General features: G+C 43.1%; 1 protein-coding gene across 1 annotated transcript in view; it reads left to right on the forward strand.

Moving 5' to 3' along the window:
- myripb (myosin VIIA and Rab interacting protein b) overlaps positions 1-18311 on the forward strand; it is a 121270-nt gene that overhangs the window by 91318 nt on the left and 11641 nt on the right. The window contains exons 4-7 of the mRNA XM_069667547.1: positions 13892-13978; positions 16176-16273; positions 16442-16522; positions 17025-17186. Of these exons, the coding sequence (XP_069523648.1) occupies positions 13892-13978; positions 16176-16273; positions 16442-16522; positions 17025-17186 (428 nt within the window). The remainder of the gene's footprint in view (positions 1-13891; positions 13979-16175; positions 16274-16441; positions 16523-17024; positions 17187-18311) is intronic.

Below are 18311 nucleotides of genomic sequence, written 5' to 3' on the forward strand. Positions count from 1 at the left end.
TACAGTGACAGACAAAAGAGAAGAAACAATAAAATCTCAATAAAGATCTCGCAGAATTTACAGCCAACAGTTAAATCAATTTACAGTAAATTAGCTGTTTTAAACGTTTCTGCCTTTATTGATAGGAAAGCTGGAGATATACAGGAAATGGGGAGAAGAGAGTGGGGGATGACCTGCTGCAACAAGGACTGTTGGCTCTAAACATGGGGCGCCTGCTCTTCCCACTGAGCTAAACCAGCGACCAACGTGACCTTATTTTAACAACATGACAAGTTAGAAACTTTTCCAAGAGATCATTTTGGTTGCGAATGAAGCTTCTTTGGTGGCGTTAAAGTGGAAAATTAATTCTCTTTACAAACCTGCAGTTTTCTGATTTTCTCTCTACTTGCACTCATCTATCCTTTCCCTCCCTTTCGAGTCCTCTCATAGTAGCCACCGCTTTCATCTATTTCTCCCCTCCTGTCCTCTGCTCTCCTGTCCTCTATGCTCCTCTCCCCTCCTCTCCTTTCGTGTCTTTTCCTTTCCTCTTTTTTCCTTTCCTCTCCTTTCCTGTCCTCTTCTTTCCTGTCCTCTTCTTTCATGTCCTTTCCTTTCCCCATCTCTCCTGTCCTTTCCTTTTCTTTCATTTTCTTTCCTTTTCTTTCCTTTCCTTTCCTTTCCCCATCTCTCCTGTCCTTGCCTTTTCTTTCCTTTCCCCTTCTCTCCTGTCCTTTCCTTTCCTTTCCTTTCCTTTCCCCTTCTCTCCTGTCCTCTCCTTCCCTTTCCTTTCCCCTTCTCTCCTGTCCTTTCCTTTCCTTTCCCCATCTCTCCTGTCCTTTCCTTTCCTTTCCCCATCTCTCCTGTCCTTTTCGTTCCTTCCCCCATCTCTCCTGTCCTTTCCTTTCCTTTCCTTTCCTTTCCTTCCCCCATCTCTCCTGTCCTTTCCTTTTCTCTTTCCTCCTTTCCTTTCCTTTCCCTTCTCTCATGTCCTTTTCTTTCATTTCCTTTCCTTTCCCCCTCTCTCCTCTCCTCTCCTGTCCTCTCCTCTCCTCTTCCCTTCTCTTACATCATCGGGCTGGCGATGGGAGGATTATGCGACTCGGCTGCTGGTCTCCCAGCGCACATGAGCCCAACAGATTATACCGCTTCCAATTCTCAAATACTCGCGTGGCCGCTCCCACTAAATGGCAAGCTGACTTTCCATATGATTACAGATACACTGGGATGTGTGTGTGTGTGTGTGGGGGGGGGGGGGGGGGGGGGCTCTGTATCCTGCATGTGTGTATGTGGATGTTAAAGCTTCAGTCAGGAATTGTTATACAGGAGAGCATCTGACTTACTGAATCTTTGAGTTATGTCGTCATTTTTACCGTGTTCTTGTGTGCGTTTTTCACACACTCACCCTTTATAAGAAAATCAGCACTAGATTGGAGAAAAAATCAGTTCAATAAAGATGTTTCTCATTAACACACTGATATTGCGACATCTCACTTGGTCTACTTTGCCCAAAGAAAAGTAGCTTGTGTTATGAGGCCCAGAGACTCTGAATACCCGCCTCCTCTCCTCGTGCATATAGAAACGCAGCCACAGGAATGTCAAACACCCTCGTAAACCGTTTCCCAACCGTATGTGAAATATAGGCCGGCTCTTTACGTGAGCTAGTAAAGAACGTTTTATTTATCATCAAGGGACCTATGCTTGTGAAATCAATTCTGGAGGAGTGTGAAATGGAAGCTGACATGACAGTCGGAGAGAGAGATGTGACTGTTTTACATCCATCATGTCCCCAGAGAGAAGGTGTGACCTTCAAGGAAACAGGAAGAGAACGGGGGGGCGAGCCGTTTGTGCTTTCATGTCCATCATCTCAGGTGGAAGGGAGCAAACACCGAACCATCGTCAGCGTATAGTGAGAGTGTTGACCCCTGGAGAGTTTGAACATTAAACATGGTAGAAACAATAACGTATCAGACCAACATGAACGCGTCCATTTACGATACTTTTGTCCGTGCAGCTGCACTTGGATGACTGATCCAAGTACCTCATTAAATGCATGAGCAGAAGCCAAGCACTGATCCGAGTACCTATTTAATGACTAATTAAAGCTTTGATGCCAGTATAGCATGAAATGAAACAAATAGATGTGCACAGAAGTCGTGTTTACTCATACATAAATAAATCCTGAACAGCCTGCAATGCACACGAGGCAACCAAAGTGGAATTATTGGATGTGACAGAAAATATTATTGTGGTGATGTTACATTCGCAAACATCCCATTGTTTTCAACAACTGTTTGGTACAAACAAGTTACACAGAGTCATACTTTTTATGACAGTGCCAAAATTTCACAGCCTGTCCTTAAAGAGGGGGTATTCCCAAATCACAAAGTGCAGCCAATCAGAAGGAAGCAGGCTTGTAGGGCCGGGGTTTCTTAAAGGGACAGAGCTGACTGAGTCGTTTCAGGCAGAGGCTGTATGAGGGCCTGCACAGAGTAACAGTGCGATAAAAAAAATGTTTTTTTTTAAAACTGTAAATTATGCTAAGCTTCTCGACAGGTATCACAGAGTGAAATATGGAGCTTGAAATTAGCATAATACCCCCCTTTAATCTATCTAAGTAGGAGGCAGTAATGCCTTGCCAACTGCCAATACACAAAGTATGAATCCACTCTCACTTCACTGTAGGTGCTTTCAATGTCCGTACTTTCACACTATTAAGTGTGCTGAAAAAATATTAAGTTTGTCCGAGTTCATTTCTTTCAGATTCAGTGTCACAAAAATACCACTTGCCATTCTGACCCACAATGCTTTGCACAGCGGAAGAGACGTCACATCTCCTGAAATGTAGAGTTAGAACAAAATTCATTCAATTGAAGGAATAACAGTGTCACTAAAAATGTTTAAGTATGTCCTTGGGATAATTCCATACTCAATAGGCTCACAATTGAGCTAAGCTATTTTAGCTCTTAGCTTTCTTGCTCTCATGTTGTGCTTGATAAAAAACAAATCAAATGAGTGTATTTTCATTTATGTTGAATTATGCCTTTAAAGAACAGGTCGTGAAAAACTTAGGGCCTGTGTCCACTAACAGTGTTTTTTGTGCTGACTGTGTCTATTTTCTGTACAAAGCGTCCCTAGCGCAAAATCGTCCTGTTTTTTGTCGCTGCACTCTGTAAAAAATAGTTTTGGAGCATTGCAGCGCTTGTCAATAACGCTTCTCCCTCAACAACCAATCAAAATCAAGAAGGGGCGGGACTTCCAACGTCAATTTTATAAACCAAAATCGTGGAGAGGAAGCTAACCCTTTTGTTTTTTTTGAGGGTACATTTTCCAGGTGTAGAGCTGCTAACGCCAGGACACGATTCCTTTCTGTTGTTCTTATGTTTTCTTTGTAAAATTTCATATATAAAACTAAGTATTAAGCGTACAGAGCGAGTTTAATCAGTTTTAACGGTCACTACCAAGAGAAGCGAAAGTACTGCCAGACAACTTTTGTAACTTAGCAACCGTAAAAGCCAGTGAGAAGCGCTCTGAAATTGAGGTCGTGGACGCGTGCCACAGTTTTATGTCTCTTTGAAATTATCCTTGGATGTTATGTGACAAATTTGAATAGCACACTGTCTTATACTTGTTATTTTTCTTTTGGCTCAGGATGTTTAATATTTCCATCACAGAGTAATATCTTTGTACATCACTCCATACCTCCACAGACCAGCTTTATGTTGTAGCATCATAATATTCACTATGAAAGGCAGCGTGAGTCTGTTATGAAGTATCAAAGGCAGGAATTAGTACCTTTTTTTAAACTTATATCTCATTCATTTCAAACGGGGGATTACTGTTGTCCCACTTTTCTCCTCCCTTTTGTGTTTGCTGTCACATCCCTCTGAATGTATTTGGGAGGCTTCTCCCTCATTCAATATGATGAAGGAAATGTTCAAACATAGTGTCACCTTCCAACATGCTATAAGACTGTGACAGTGGCTACAAATCTTACACCTACAGTAGCCGGGAGCTAAGGATGTAAACCAGCCCTTTGGCAAATTTTTACATATTAACAGTACTGCTTATAACATACACTTTTCCTGAGGATTAACCTGATAAATAAGGTATCAATTCTGTTATATTGTTATCATCAGAATAACAGTGGTATATAAGTGTGTATGTAAATGTTGTCAGTGGCATCTAAGGGGTTCGAGGGTGGCCCTGCTGGGAAGTCTGGTACCTGACCCTGCACATTATGCCTGACCTGTAGAAGCCATAAAAAGTGTGACTTCGGTAAACCAAACTTCTTGGACAAAGGAGGGAAAGAAACAAGAGCTTAAAACATCTGAGGCCCCTCCAATGCCAACTGTGAAGTTTTGCATCCTGCATTGAAGGTGTAAAAAAGTGGCTAAAAGCAATGGGGCTGAACAGGGAGGGAAGCTGAAAACCAAAAGTCTTTCTGAATTGGGTCCAAGTGCAGCACCAAGTAACACTGGAAGAGAAATCTGATCACAAGAGCTACTTCCATGGCTACCCAGGATGGACAGCAAGGTTGAAGACGGTAGTATGTCCAAAATAGCGTACAACGTTTAAAACTGAAAATTGGGTAGTGCCATACCACCATCACGTTTGGGCCTCTGAAGATAAACTTTGCGCCAACAAGGATTTTTATTGTTCCAAATGTATAAAGACACAATAGGTCATGGGATTTAACGCATGACGCTCGCATCAACTTCAAAACCCTGTTGCTCACTTACAAAACAGCAACAAAAACGGCTCTTGCCTACCTGAACGCCCTCATCCAGGTCACACTGGTACTCCCATCACAACAGGGCCCTAAGTCGCTAACTAAACTCTTCTCCTCAGCCGTCCTCTAGTGGTGGAACGAGCGACCAAACTCCATTCGGTCCGCAGAGTCCCTTTCACCTTTAAGAAGAAGCTAAAGACCCAGCTCTTTATGAACACCAAACTTAATGATATTGATGCTATTGATGATGATGACACTGAGGATGTGGTTTATGTTGATTAGGATTCTCATGATGATGATGATGATGAAGTATATTGACTTTGTTGATGTTGCTGATGATTATTATAAAAAAACGCCCTGTGCAGTGCCTGTTGGCCCCTGTGTCTGATCGCACTTGAAGCTGTGTGCTGGCTCCTACTGACTTTGTTCCCTCCTGTCTTGATCGTTGCTTGTGTTGTATTAACTCAGATGTACGTCGCTTTGGATAAAAACATCTGCTAAATGAAATTTTAACATTGTAACGTGAAATCTTGAGGCCCACCACTGCGGGAAACACTGCCGTAGAGTGTGTCTGCGCTGTATATCTGGTAATAAAACATCTACACAGAGACTCAGACACAGCTGATAGCATCAGAGAATGCAGTGATCCACTCTATAACCTTGCAAGACAGATTTCAAAAGGCAACTCTGTTTGTCTTCATTTCATTAGTAACAAACCAAAAAGTAGTCCCTCATAAAAGTAGTTTAGTTTGTGTTTGCTGCATACTGTTGGTTTGTTTTGCGTGCTCTCGTGTGTTTCTGTGCTTGAATGACTACACATACAAGACCACAGCTTCATTAAAATAAATAAAGTTAGGAAAGTGAGTTTGTTGACAGGCATCGTCTAGACATGAAACCAACTATTTCTGTGTCCAAAGTTAAGAGGTTTTATTTCCACTCCAGAGTTAACTAAAGTATTTGTCTAACAGCGGGTCTGATTGTTGAGGGCTTACGGATCAGCTGATTGTGTTTTGTAATCATAGTTTTTCCTCTATTGCACAGTCTCTATTATTCTATGTTTGTTAGCTCGTGTCAAAGTGTGACATGTGGACTTCCATTTGGACTGCTAGAAAGCTTCCCCTTCACAGGCTGTTTGGAGGAACATCAAATCCCAGTAAGATCATCGATACGTGTTGACGAATCTTTGCTCTGTTTGCGTGTTTTAGAAGTCTTAGTTCACTCGTTTGCCTAGTTTTAATTTTTCTGTGGTACATTTGTTTTCACAGCTGTTTGTTCCTGCAAAGTTTAATGATGTCAAATTAAAGTACCAGTATTTTTCATGATTGAAAAAAGAGAGCCTGCGCTTTCCTGCTGATCCGACCAATGAGTGATTACTGGAAAACAATGCAGGAGTTAAGGTGTGGCTAATCTCGCGAGTCAATGCCAGCACATTGTGAATACTGACCTTTGTGCGACTCCAAAAACACAAAGCACCTGATCTTTCAAGAAATTTGTGCTCCTTAAGTGCACCATAAAAGATGAACACTGTAAAATAGCTATATATAAGTATAGTTCATACACTCACATGTGTACTGTCACTTTTTGGACACTTCTGTGGCCTACTGGAGGGCAGAATGTCTGAGCCAACAACCACAGGGCTCGGACCATATTGGTGTCAAGATGCAACTGACTCTGTCTGTGTGGGGCTTTAACACATTCATGCACGTACTTTTTAATAAAGGAAATGTACTAAATGCTATTTGAGGTAAATCTGAATCACATTTACCTCCTTAGTCCGATTAAATTCTTAAAGGTATTTTGTTTCTTTTTGGTATTTTGGGCATATTTTAGATCAGTATAAAGCTGAAGTCCTTTTTACACTGAACGAAACAGCGCTGTAACATTGGTGTCCCCGTGTGTGGTTTCACACAGCGGTATGGTGTTGTGGAAGCAAAAGAGGCACACCATGTAAACAAACACACACACCGCTGTTCCCTCCTGCAGGCTTCGCAGTTTACACTCGCCCCGTTAGTACCTTCGACGCCTATGGGGTCCAATAACAGTCAAAAAGATTTAGAGCTCGCAAAATACTGTAACAGCCCGCAGTCGTTTTCGTGTTTTGTGTGCATGTGAAAAAAATTTGAATGGAAGTATCTACACTTGTGAATGTGTAAAAAAAAATGTGTCCTCACACATTCAACTATGTGAGTTTGTAAATAAGTTTTGCAGGTGTAGAAACAGTTTGTGCTCACAGAAACACTTCTGTAGCTGTAGAAACTATCTGTGTATGCGGACTGGAATTTGTCAATCAGGACGCAACTTTCGATCCTTGCATGCACAGAAAACGTGAAACACAACTGCGGGCTGTGAAATTATTATGTGAGCTCAAAACCTTTTTGACCTTTATTTGACCCCATAGAGGCCGTCTCAACTACAGAATGACTTTGCCCCACCATTCCCCCTCTCAGACTTTTACACAGACAGCGAGGCGTAACGTTCCTGTCTTGACAGGCTGTGTAAAAGTGACTTAAGATCCCACACTTCTTTAAATCTGCAGGAACCTGAAGACAATGCTGCTATTGAGCTTTAACTTGGCTTTTGTTTTATGTTTTGTTTTATGCAGTTGTTGGATTTATCAAGTTTGTTGAATTTAGAGAGCGGACCCAGCAGCAGAATTAAAGATTAATTTGACAAAAACACCAAAACAAAAAGACTTACTGTAATTGTCCGTGTGAAGTAGGCAAGCATAAATATTCAAATGAAAAAATAACAAGGTCCAGAAGAGAAGAAACACGTGGAATAACAGAGGGTAATTAGGCACAGGTGCGACTAATCAAGGAACAGGTGAAAACAATCAGGGCGGGGCCAGAATCAAACCAGCAGGAAAACACGCAAAGGCAGGAAGTACAGCGACGTACATGAGAGGGAAGTGTGATTAACAAAATAAAACAGGAAATTAACTCTGAAATAAACGACTAAATAAGAATAATACATGACAGGACTGACATTTTCTTCTCCTATTGGCTGCATTGGGAACATTTTCTATCTCTCCAGGCTGCGTTCAGGGTCACCGTCTGCAGAGTAGATCTTGCTCAGGCTCCTGAACTATGACTATTCGCCCAATCAGAGTAATTCCTTTGTAAGCGGCCTGCAGGTAACAGCAGCTGCATTATGAACATGTAAAAATCAAATACCAAAAGCGCTTTTTAATTACTGGAGACATTATGCTCCTTCATTACAGATTCCACCTCCATCATTTGAACTTTAAAGGCCCCGTTAGCCTTGGGACCAATTAATTTCTGCACACACTTGTGAAAGCAGAAGCAGTGAGTATTTTAGATTTTAAAATATTGATAATTTCAAAAGAGTGCAGTTTTGCTCTCACACACAGACTTGTAGATGATCGCATGACAGTTCTCTCTCGCGTTTCATCATCTCTGGAATAGGTGAGTAAAGCTCTCTTCTCCCGAATGAAAGCGACTGAACCGAGTGCCGGTTTGTTTACTTTCCAGTCTAACTCCCAGCCCGTCGTGATGCGAGCAGACATCCTGTCGGTTCAGCCGTTGTTCTGAAGCGGTTGTTTATGAGACTGTGTGAGCTGCCAGATGCTGCATTGTAATTGAAAGGAAACCGTCTGGACTCTCCTTCCTCCTCCTGCTGCTGCTGTTGGCACTCCAGGAACGTTAGCTCTAAGTGGAGCTTCACTGGCTCATTTATTTGTGCACTCCTTTTTTGTCTCTTCCCTGCCTCTGCACATATTCCCTCATTATGATGCTCTATTTATTTCACTCAATATCATACCCATTTGGAACGTCTTATTTGCTATATTTCTAAACACACTTCTGAATATCTTGCTCAAAAATGGAAGAATTTTGCATCGCTTGCATGAATATGAAACCAGGAGGAGACATGAAACAGCTGCAGAGGGACACAAAAAAACATGGGAGAGTAATTCTGAAAGAATACATATGATGTGATGCCGTCATTTGAGACATTTTGTGTAACGATGTCTCTGTTTGACCTGTCAATCATTTTAGGATCGATAAAATCAGCCAAACTTCAAAGGCTGATCAACAGGGACCAGCCGCACACGCAGACCTCAGCTGTCTGACTCCGTTCTTCCTGTGTTGACTCTTCGTGTTCCTCCCACGACGGCCCGAGTTTCCTCCGGTTGCCTCTGTTTCTCCCGCACTCCAACCACATCTAGCTTAGGGAAAATTAGACACACTTAATTGGCCCAAAATCAATCAGCTCAAAAAACAATGGAAACATTTCAAAATAGAAGTCCTGCCTGTGAAGCTGTTAGTTGTAAAATTAAGTTTATTAAAGCTGCTGTGAGGAAGTTTCTGTTTGTGTTGATTTTTCTCTGGCTGTGTCATAAGTCATACCCAATTCTAATAGATTGTACTGCTATATTTATCTTGTGTGGGACCATAAACTGTATAAAAAGATGGACGACACGTCTCCACCAGCTCTCATTGTACTTATTTGAAGCCAAAATACCCCCTGAGGAGGGACAAGCCACGGGAGCAATGTCCTGCCCCTTCCGCTAACCAAAACACACATTTAACTTACTGAAAAAAACAGCAGAGATCCCGCACATCTGCATATTTAACAGCAGAACAGCTTCTTGTGTTGGTCTGAAGCAGACATTCACAGATATGAAAACTTCAATGACTGTAGTGACTGTTAGTCTCGCCGTTCCTCCTCTACTCTGCTAATCCGGAACAGATCGGCTGCAGGAGCTGTATTTATCAACAGAGCTGTCAATCATCCTTTTTACAGCATCAAATAACTAATTAAAACTAAACTTGTCAGAAAAATGAACGCTTGGATGTAAATCAGCACGATACTAATTAACTCAAATTTATTTTAGTTACATTTGGCGTGTATTTTGATTTTATAGTTTGACTCATGTCCCATCTGATAACATGGAGGAGGCGGTCTTTATGACCTATACTGCAGCCAGTCAGCAGGGGGCGATAGAGATGTTTTGCCTTCTGTTTTTAGGGAGCTGCAAAATATAAAAATTACCAGTGTAACATACAAAGTGCTGACTTTCAGTAGCAAAATGCACCTACATCTCTCATCTCTCTGTTTTAATCAACAATAAATAATAGAAACTGAAATGTAGCTTGTTGTAATAATAACATATAAAACATAAATGCACAAACATGATATATCTTGTCTATTATCTCTGAACAGAAGCTCATGTAGCCCTCTGGCTCTCTCTTCCACACACACATATTTGCACACTCGCTCGCAGTGTGCAGACATCCTTGAAGATACAGGCCACCGCTGTCGTCTGTGTGGTTACCAAGGTGATATCGAGCGATTTTTCCTCCTCCTCTCCCCTGAGTGGCGGGTTTGGCAAGTGGTGAGGACTGAGGTGAGACGATGGTCATGGAGAGAAAATACAGAGGTTGTATGTGAGGAGGAATGTACCGGAGTGAGACGCAAACACGTTTACCTTCCATCACCTCTGTAATGACAAAGTGCCAGTCAGAGCTGACTAATGAAAAATGCATCGCTCTGCTGTGTCACTCAAGTCACAAGTGTATCATGGCTGCGTTTGACGAAAAGCAGGCGTGAATGGAAAGAATGACAACAGTTCACCTCAGCTCTCTGGAGATTAAAAGTGGCTGCCGCCATATTGGTTTTCTGAAGACAGAAGTTACCATAGGCCTTTGTGGATGAGAGGGCTGGAGAGGAGCGTCGGGGTTGGCAAACACTCAGTTTTGAAAGCTGAACATTCTGTGCCCATGGCGAATACATTAGATCTTGGTTCCCACAGATTTTGTTTCAGACTTGTTTATTTATTAGACCAAAGAAGATAAGAGAGCTTGTGGAACGCTGCACGCTGCCCAGTATCTCTGAACGAGAGCGAGCGGTGTCTAAACGCACAAACCTTTGAATAACCGGTCTTCTCGTCTCTACGGCACGCTGCCTTCTCTGCAGGAAAAAGCCAAAGACTCCCAAGTTCTGGTCGCTACTAATAAATCAATGTTTTACAAAGACTTACAGAGCTACCAAGCCAACTATGGTGAGCGCGGACACTAATACCTGCTAATTATACCTAACATATAAAAAGATATTACCAGAATTTCACTCAACAAAAAGAGATTTTCATAGTGACCACATGTTTTTATTTCTCCTGACTTTGTTTTACCATAACTCCTGCAGCTGTTGGACCTCTGTTAGTCACTTGAAAGTAGTCTTCCATGCAGGTTTGAGCATAAGAAACAATTGAACATTTCACGTAAGAGTACAGAACTACAAGCCAAACAATGTTACACAATATAATTAGATTAAAAAATTACCTTTTAATACATCAGATAATTTATTACATAAGAAACATTTGCATTTGGTTGAGTTGGAGCCAATTTTGCAACTTTATCAGTCCTTCAAAGGAAGTTGTGATGTTCAACCAAGTTCAACCAATTGCCGCAACTTTTCCGCAAATTTGACCAATCATGCGTGTGAAGTCATTTACGTCACCAAACTCACTTATTTGATGCTAAAATATTGATCCCTGTTTTATTCATATCAGAGGGCATCTTTTTCTGTTTCTATAATGGTGTGATCATGAGCGTCCTAACCCCGGCCTCTAACTGCAGTGTCTTTAAGGAGACTCTAAAAAGTGAATCCATAATAATAAATCCAACACATGATTTCTTCTTGTGATCATTTATCCATGTATATATGTTGAAAACTGTTAGCCTGCCACTTAGCCACTTCCTGATGCCTTGTATTGAGTCTTATGACCAATCAAAGACGTAACTTCCAACCAACCAGACGCTCTGTTTCAGATGTTTGTGTCTGTGCTTATTTCTTAGTGTTTGTACAGTGAGATAGTATTCCTCCCTGTCTTCTGACAATTGTTTTATGCTGCCGCAGCAGCTGAGATAACAAGAAGAGCTGCGTTAATGTAATGAATAACGTGTGGATTCTCCAGCATTGCATGTGCTTTAGTTTCCTTCAGTTTTGACTCCTTTTTTTGGCATCTCGACACAGAAATCAACCGGAAGTGACAGACGATCGATGGCTTTATTGGAGAGTTTGTAACCACAGCTGTCAGATCCATTTCAAAGCTGAAAAAGTCACAACTAGATGTGTAAATGTAAAATAGCCTTAGTGCAAATGCCTCAAAACTGTAAGTAAAGACGCTACCTGTTACCTCTGATCACTGCATACTGAAGATGGAGCTTATAGAATGGTATGTGTATCGGCAGACTGCATACAGGAAGGCTCCCTGCAGGCTGCATCCATATGACTGACAGGTGACAGCAGCACCTTTCGGGACATCTCACAGATGGTCAGGTTCTGCTGACAGGCTGCTGTGACAAGGTTGATGTTGGTATGCAAACAGCGCTGTGCTGGTGTTTGACTGGGGGGTTGAATTATCCTCCTACCCCGTCCTCTGGAGCTTCCTCAGTCTGTACTTGTGTGCGTCTCTCGGTGTGTTACTCCTGCAAAGCAGCTCACTTTCTCTGACAGCACTCCTTTTGTGTCTCCATTGTCCTGAGCTGCTGCAGGTAATTTCCCCACCTATTGTCCCCCTTCCACGGCGCCAGAAAGTCTAATTCGGCTCTAACCAAGCGAGAACAGTGCGGCTCTGTCGAACGCTGCCTCAGTCAGTGTGACACAACTCTGGCAGTGAAGGACGGGTGGAGCGTGTAATGGTTTGGCGAGTTGTTACACCGTGCCGAGACTGGGAGGACTGGGCCTGGAGATGAAGACACACACACACACACACACACACACATATCTGTCTTGGTGATGCTTCTGTAAAGACATCTGTTGCCTGTAGTTGGACGTGTAGGGAAACATGACACAAACATTGTCTTTAGTGGCAGATACAGCATTTCACTATGCGTCAGAGTGAAGCAAAGTAAGCGCCTGTGATTACCGGCTTTCAGGCTCTGCACTCAAACACCACAGTGCTCCGACAGACAGCAGTTCATCTCGCAGTAAAGCTGAAATAGTACAACATATCTGACAGCTGGCTGTGTTACTGCTGCTGCTGTCAGGGGGTAAAAGAAGAGAGCTTCTTTATAGGATACTTGCTCGTTTTTGTGCCATATTTTTTATCCCAAATATATGTTTTTGTACGATTTGCACTTTGGAGGTGCCTCTCTGCTTCAATAGGACACATTGTGGTGTAGGAGAGTGATGGCGGTATTCCTGGCGGTGTTGCAGCGTGCTGTGGCAGAGATCGGTGACAGCTCTGGCTCCCTGAATCCGGACTCGCACCAAACCCACGGCAGGCGCTCGGCTGTCTGCGTGCATTCAGCCAGAAACTGCAGCCTGTCCCATCAGGAGCGGCAACAGGACACTGTCGACAAGATTTATGTCAGAGAAAGGAGCGCAGCCAAGGACCGAGGAATTTCTGGGTTTGGTTTTTGTTTTGGCTTCGGTTAGCGGATGAGAATGAATAAAAGTGACGTCCAGAGGTAGAGCTGCAGCCAGGGTGCTCCTGTGGCTGAACAGTGGCTTTATATTCCACCTTGTCGCTCTGGCAAATCCCTCTCCTGTCCTGTCTGACAGTTTGTCTTCTTAATAAGCTCCATGTGAATTTATACTCTCTGTTTTTACAGCTGATGAGCAGGCCACGATAAACGGGAAGCACAGGAGAGATGTCTAACAGGAGTTAATGGGCCTCAGAGGGAATATGTGCTTTTGAAGGCGGGGATGTTGTAAGCACTACACCTTCTCTGGGCCTTGCACGGCTTTTCATGCAGACTCGTCTGAGAATTATAATCACAAAGTTTCCATTTTGGGTCACCCGAGTCTCCCTTTGCTGTAGGATTTAGTTTGAGAAAGAAACTTGCACAAATATAGCTCTAACTCTTGAGACTTGGCCTGAATGTGCTGTACAGAAAACATACAACCCAATGGTACATGTGCACGGAGAATTTGCCTCTGATAAGCACCAGTTATTTTCTTTGAACTGTCATTTTGTTCTTCTTCTTTATGCACAATAGGGAAAAGCAGAAGAAACAAAAGAGTGCAATTGACAAGATGACAAATGGAGTTGGGAATACAATTGACAGGAGTACAAAAAGGGGGTTTAGTGGCATTGTGCGCAGTGTAACCTACTTTAAAAGTGGCAGCAGTGTAGAATATGGTATGTTATGAGGGGAATATTTGCATTTCTGCGACAGTTTGAAGGCTTCATTTTCTCTCTCCTTCCTCTCTCTTCAGAAAGCAGCGTTCACGAGGGAAGCACCGGCAACGACAACGATGGCAGCATCTGCGGCAGCGACTCCGCCTTCTACAGACAGAGTGAAGGTGAGAGATGTTGTAATGAGCGGGCGGCGGGGTTTGTGGCAGAGCGGACGGGTAATTTCAGACACAATTACGATCGACATTATCGTTTCCACTCTACAGTTGCTTCTCGTCATTTGCCGTATTGATTTTTTTCAACGTTCCTCCCTTTTTCCATTTTCTTAAAAGGTCGAGCTTTTATGTTTATTGCTTATTAATTGTTGCCTTAACAAACAGAGGCCGTTGCATGTGTGTGGGGAGGGCTACATCAGCGCTACACAGCGCTAAAGTAACAGCCCTGTTTACATCATTAAACTGCAAACACATTAAGATGCACACAGATGATAGCCTCTTACACACTAAAGAAAAAACATTAGGACGCACACATGCGCTCCATTTACTGTACACATAATACGACCTTATACACAAATGAATATACACACATCTAAATAGCCCCCGCCTAATGATGAGGCTGATTTCATTTGTTTGCCAGTAATTATGACTAGTTTATGCCATGATCAAGGTCGCTATAAGATAATGGCAGCTCTTGAGAAACTAACAAACAAACACTGTGTGTGTGCGTGTGTGTGTGTGTGGTCTGTGTTTTCATTACACTATACAATCCAAATGGGAAATCTTTACTCAGCCTTGTATGCAGAGTAAAGATTGCATTGAATTGCATTGTATGCTAATGTCCTGTTTTGTCGGGCCGTTGCCTTTAATTTTCTTTTTTCTTTACATTCCTACTTGTTGGTGGTTGTATTTTACAGAATAAATTCAAATTTCAACTTGTATTCTGGCTACAGGGCTGCACAGCAGTGCAGTAGTTAGCGCTGTCGCCTCACAGCTAGAAGGTTCCTGGGTCCAGGGGCCCTCCTGTGTGGAGTCTGCATGTTCTCCCCGTGCATTCGTGGGTTCCCTCTCAGCACTCTGGCTTCCTCCCACAGTCCAAAGACATGCTCGTTACATTTATTGGCAGTCTTGGATCCTATTGGCTATAGTCTGATTAACAGGTCTTACCTTTGCAGAAATTTCATCATGATGATGTAGATTATAGAAAACGAAGCTTTGTAGGGTCTGTCCTCAAGAGGACCTGAGGAGGAAGTCGGGAAATCTGAACACTGAACGGCTCTCGTGACACAGCGTCAAGGGAATTTATCCAGAGTTTAATTTTAGATCTAGAACGGATTGTTAGCTGTTAGCATGCAGATGTCTGTTTATAGGGAATAATAAGAAGCTAAATCGTGTCAGATGACGCTGATGGGAGCCAGGATGTGCTTTTGCTCTCCTCACGGACTGTTCATACATGATTGGTCAATATTACTTGGACTACAAACTGAAACCAGAACACTTGCCGTCTCTAAACTCCACGTCCCTGCCTACAGATTCTACATTTCTATGTCAGGTTAACTTGCCCGTAGGTCTGAGTGTGAGCAAGAATGGTTGTCTGTGTCTATGTGTCAGCCCTGTGCCAAAGGGGTTCTTCAGTCTGTTTGTCCTGCATGACGGTGGCAGGCATCTGCGGCCAGACGGGAGCAACAAGAACTCCTTGTACAGCTGATGGTTTGGGTCATCCAGGACTGACTGGGCCTTTTTAAGAGTTCTGAGTTTAAACACGTCAATCAAAACAGTCAGTGAGTTGTACCTGCGATGCTGACGATGCCCAGCCGCCTGTTTCTGCTTTTTAAATGAAGTGATAAAAGCTGATAAAAGAGAACGTCAGACCAGATTTAAGAGACTAAAACACTTTTATAAAAACACTTGCGGCAGCTTGTGATAAAAGTACATTCGTTGACGGACTTTTCTGCAGACAGCATCCGCCTGAGGCTCAAAGGTCAGCTTGTCATCCACAATGTGCCGAGATACTTGTACAGCCTCGAGGTCCTTACGGCCTGTCCATTAATCACTACTGGAGTGATGACAGTGGGGTTCTTCCTGAGATCCACTGCTTTACACAATGCTTTATTCAGCCTTTCTTACAGTTATGCAGACTCAAATGAACTAGTGTCAACTTTAAATCTCCAATGAATGATCCTCTGACCCCTGAGATCTACCTTGTGACCTGTCAGAGGTTGTGACCCCCAGGTCAGGAACCATTGCATGAGAGTGTGAGTTAAATGTAGGCGTGGGAAGGTGTGTTACTTTGGGGATGAAGCGTGCAGATTGTTAGAAGTCCGTTATAACACTGAAGTCTCTCTGTGTGTCTCGTGTGCCACATCAGGACACAGCATGGCCGAGACGCTCACAGTCGCCCTGCGCGTTGCCGAGGAGGCGATAGAGGAGGCCATCGCGAAGGCGGAGGAGTTCAGTGACAGCTTGGTGAGACATCCATCTTTCCTCTGCTCCATCCCTCAGCTCTCTGTATCACGGCATCCTTCTCCTCTCCTCTCCTGTGGCCTCCCTTTTGGTCTCACTATCAGTTGGATGCAGTCGTGGTCGCTTTGAGCAGAATATATAATGTGTGTGTTTGTGTGTGTGTGTGCGCAGGAGAAGCAGAATGAGGCTCGGTATCTGCGGGACCACAAAGAGGAGCTCATAGAGGAACTTGCAACAACTATTGTACAAAAAGTAGGTTCAGGAAAAGTTCATCCTATTTCCTGCATGTTTACTTTTCCGTTGCATTTTGAAGCGTTTAGGGTTTTTATGCAGGTCGTTATTTATACTGTTTGACTGACAGACTATTATAAAGTCAAACAGCAGCATGTGTATTGATATATCACCAGAGGGATGACAGAAGGACAGAAAATTAAACATCTTTTCCTCTCTTGAAATTGGGATTACAGCACTGTTTGAAACTCTTTAAATATCTCATTTTAGCTGGAATTAAAATTCAAATGAGAGCTGCTTTAATTATAACCATGTCCTGTAATTTGCATAGATAGTTAGTGCAGACAGAGTGTGTAGTTGCACCTTTAATTAACATTTCTTAATTGAGACTGGACTACTGGCTTTAAAGTTTCATTGCACAAATTATTCATACCCGAGTGTAAACATTAAATGCTTTCACGGGATTGCATATTAATTTTCCCATGTGCAATAATAAAGATACCGTCCTCTCTCTCCTCCACAGATCATCCAGAGGAGGAAGCGTTCAGAGATGCAGACAGAGTATGACTTTGTCTGGCCGCAGCCTTCGTCCCTGATGCCCGCCGGTGAACTCTCCTCTCCGTCTCAGACTCAAACTTCTTCTCAAGGACAGGGGGACACCCTGAGGAACTCCTACACCCTCTGGGTCAGTCGCCGCCGCCGCTCAAGCTGTGAAAACTCTGAAAGATGTCTAACATTTGTAGAAGAGTCTAAACAAAACTGTCCTGTCAGCGTGGCCTGGCTGTGGGAATTCGTCTTCTATTTTGCGTTGTGTGTTTAAAGAAGGGTGGTTTAGGTTTCTCTCGCTCTGTTTCACAGCGCATACAGTATAATGTTCCTCTGTCTCTGTTCTGGTATGTGTTCCTCTGGGTGGACCAGCCATTGTCTGTGTGAGAAAAGTTGTGTCTGCATCGGTCACATATGTGTAGACGAGGTGGTTCCATTTAGCATGTGTGGTTGTGTGCGTGGGTCTCTTTATTTGCTTGATGTGCTCTGTGCGTCTTGTAGATGTTGTATTGAAAGTAAGGGGTCTACCTTGCTTGAAATTCTTGACACTTTCTTGTATTAAAGGAGAAGTTTGGTATTTTTAAACCTGGGCCCTATTTTTACAAATGTGTGTGTCGAATTGACTCATGAGAACAAAAACTTTTGGAATCGGCCCAATAGATGGCCTCCGCCGTAGCCGCGATACGGCTGCAATGGCTGCAACATTGCGCCCGATCAAAGTACGTCCACTAAAATTGCTTGTTGTTGTTGTCTTGTGCTTGGAACTGACAGGCTCAGATTGTTACGACAGGTGTCCGACAACATTAAGGAAATGATCCCTACAAAGATCGTCCTTTTTTTAAAGAGTAGAAGTAGAAACCAGAAACAGAAGTCTCGCTCTGAAATCCTGTGGCTGGTGAGATGTTACCGGAACAGGACGTCGGAAACGTGAGTTAGAGTTGGAGGGAGGATTTGTTTACATGGAGGACTGCCAGCAAGAATATATTTCAAAAGCCATGGCTAAATATTTGCCTGATGACGGTGAAGATGAGGCATTTGAATTCAATGGCCGTCCCTGTTTATTTGAGCCAGAGTGTACGGACGAAGAGCTTATAGAAATGGAAGAGAGAACGAGGAGAGGGAGAGAGAGGGGCAACAGGCAGAGGAGGATAAAACAAATACACTGACCTGTGCTTTCTATCCACCAACACAACAATCTGTACCAAAGTATCTCTCCAACTCCAACGTTTCCACCATCCTGTCCAGGTAACACCTCACCACCCAT

This window comes from Semicossyphus pulcher, unplaced genomic scaffold (assembly GCF_022749685.1).
Source record: "Semicossyphus pulcher isolate SPU_LCO1_2020_fin unplaced genomic scaffold, fSemPul1.0.p SCAF_18, whole genome shotgun sequence".
NCBI classification, from domain to species: Eukaryota; Metazoa; Chordata; class Actinopteri; order Labriformes; family Labridae; genus Semicossyphus; species Semicossyphus pulcher.